The following is a 1,577-nucleotide window of genomic DNA, read 5'->3' as shown; positions in this document are numbered from 1 at the left end:
CTTCAGACCTAAACTATGAGTGAAGCTAAGCAGGCCGCAGCACCAGAGACAGTAGTGAACAGCAGTGAAGGCAATGAGCTTTACATATCTGTTTGTGCCACAAGCTGTATTTTCTGCCACATAAAAATCACTCAACATTAACCAGTGTTATTTGTCCACACTGTCTCTTTTCCCAAAGGAGCTAACCCTCATGCACCAAGACAGCATTACATTAAATCAACAAGAAAAAGATAATATTCTCTACTGATTTCTTCTAGGGCACTCCAAACTAAGAAGAAGGATTTGAAACCTTCATTTATCTTTTGCCACCTGCAAACAATTTCTTTCTCCACAGCTTCTTCATGGAAGTTTTCACTTCTGTATTCCTCAGTGTATAAATCAGAGGGTTGAGCAAAGGTGTTCCAACTGTATAAAATACAGCTGTCATTTTATCCATTGGGAACGTGGTTGCAGGGTGTGTGTATATAAATATGCAAGGTCCAAAGAACAGGATGACCACAATGATGTGGGACACACAGGTGGAAAGGGCTTTCTTTCTCCCTTCAGCACTGTGGTTTCTCAGAGAATGCAAGATGATGACATAGGAGAACATCAGTATGACAAAACCCACTGTACAAATGGCCCCACTGTTGGAAACCAGGAGTAGGTTAACCACATAGGTGTCTGAACAGGCTAGTTTCAACGAGGGCTGCAAGTCACAGAAATAGTGATCGATCACATTGGGGCCACAGAAAGGCAAACTCAGGGCAAGAAAAATCTGAGCTAAAGAATGCACACAGGATCCCACCCAGGCCACAGTCATCAACACACCACATACCCGGTGGCTTATAATGGTCATGTAGTGCAGGGGCTTACAGATGGCCACATAGCAATCAGCAGCCATGAGGATAAGGATGAAGATCTCCAGGCAGCCAAAGAAATGGGCTGAAAAGACTTGGATCACGCACTCGCTGAAGGAGATAGTTGTCTTCTTCAAATGGGCATCCACAATTATTCTAGGGGCTATGGAAGTAGAGAGGCAAGTATCAGATAAGGATAAGTAGAAGAGGAAGAAATACATTGGGTTCTTAAGTGCCTGGCTGGTCTTGACAGTAATAATAATTAGCAAGTTACCCAACAATATTCTCAAGTAGAGAAGCAAAAAAATAACAAACACTATTTTCTTCCAAAAAGGATCCTGTGTCAATCCAAGCAGAATGAACTCAGTCACATTATTATTCAGTTGCATGGTTTTCATGAGTGAGGTGAAGGGGCAAGTGTGAAATGGTTTATCTGTAAAAAATACAGGAATTAATTTACAGTGTGCTATGTGATGTTATGGAATATTTATGCAAAATTAACTATTTCTTATCAGATACATTCTGTTGATGGTTTCTTAATAGGTCACTTCAACACATTGTTTCCTAATTTTAATGACCACAGGGTTATTATGATTCTCAGATATGCTTATGAACATGATACCTTGCTATAGCATCCTTCAAGTACAAGCCTTGGTAAGCTTTGGCATCATTCTGATTAATTTTTTCAATTAAATGAAGGTAAATGTAAGAGATATGGATCTATTTTAATATTAACTT

General features: G+C 39.7%; 1 protein-coding gene across 1 annotated transcript; it reads right to left on the bottom strand.

The window, feature by feature from the left end:
- Positions 1-295: 295 nt before the first annotated feature.
- On the bottom strand, positions 296-1,228 carry LOC116467835 (olfactory receptor 4C16-like). The gene has a single exon (XM_032151487.1). It carries the CDS (start codon positions 1,226-1,228, stop codon positions 296-298), a length of 933 nt encoding a protein of 310 aa, XP_032007378.1.
- Positions 1,229-1,577: the final 349 nt, after the last annotated feature.

The sequence above is a fragment of the Hylobates moloch genome, unplaced genomic scaffold (genome assembly GCF_009828535.3).
Source record: "Hylobates moloch isolate HMO894 unplaced genomic scaffold, HMol_V3 SCAFFOLD_5, whole genome shotgun sequence".
NCBI lineage: Eukaryota > Metazoa > Chordata > Mammalia > Primates > Hylobatidae > Hylobates > Hylobates moloch.
The sequence above is the reverse complement of the archived record's forward strand: the minus strand, read 5'-3'. Positions and strand labels throughout refer to the sequence as shown.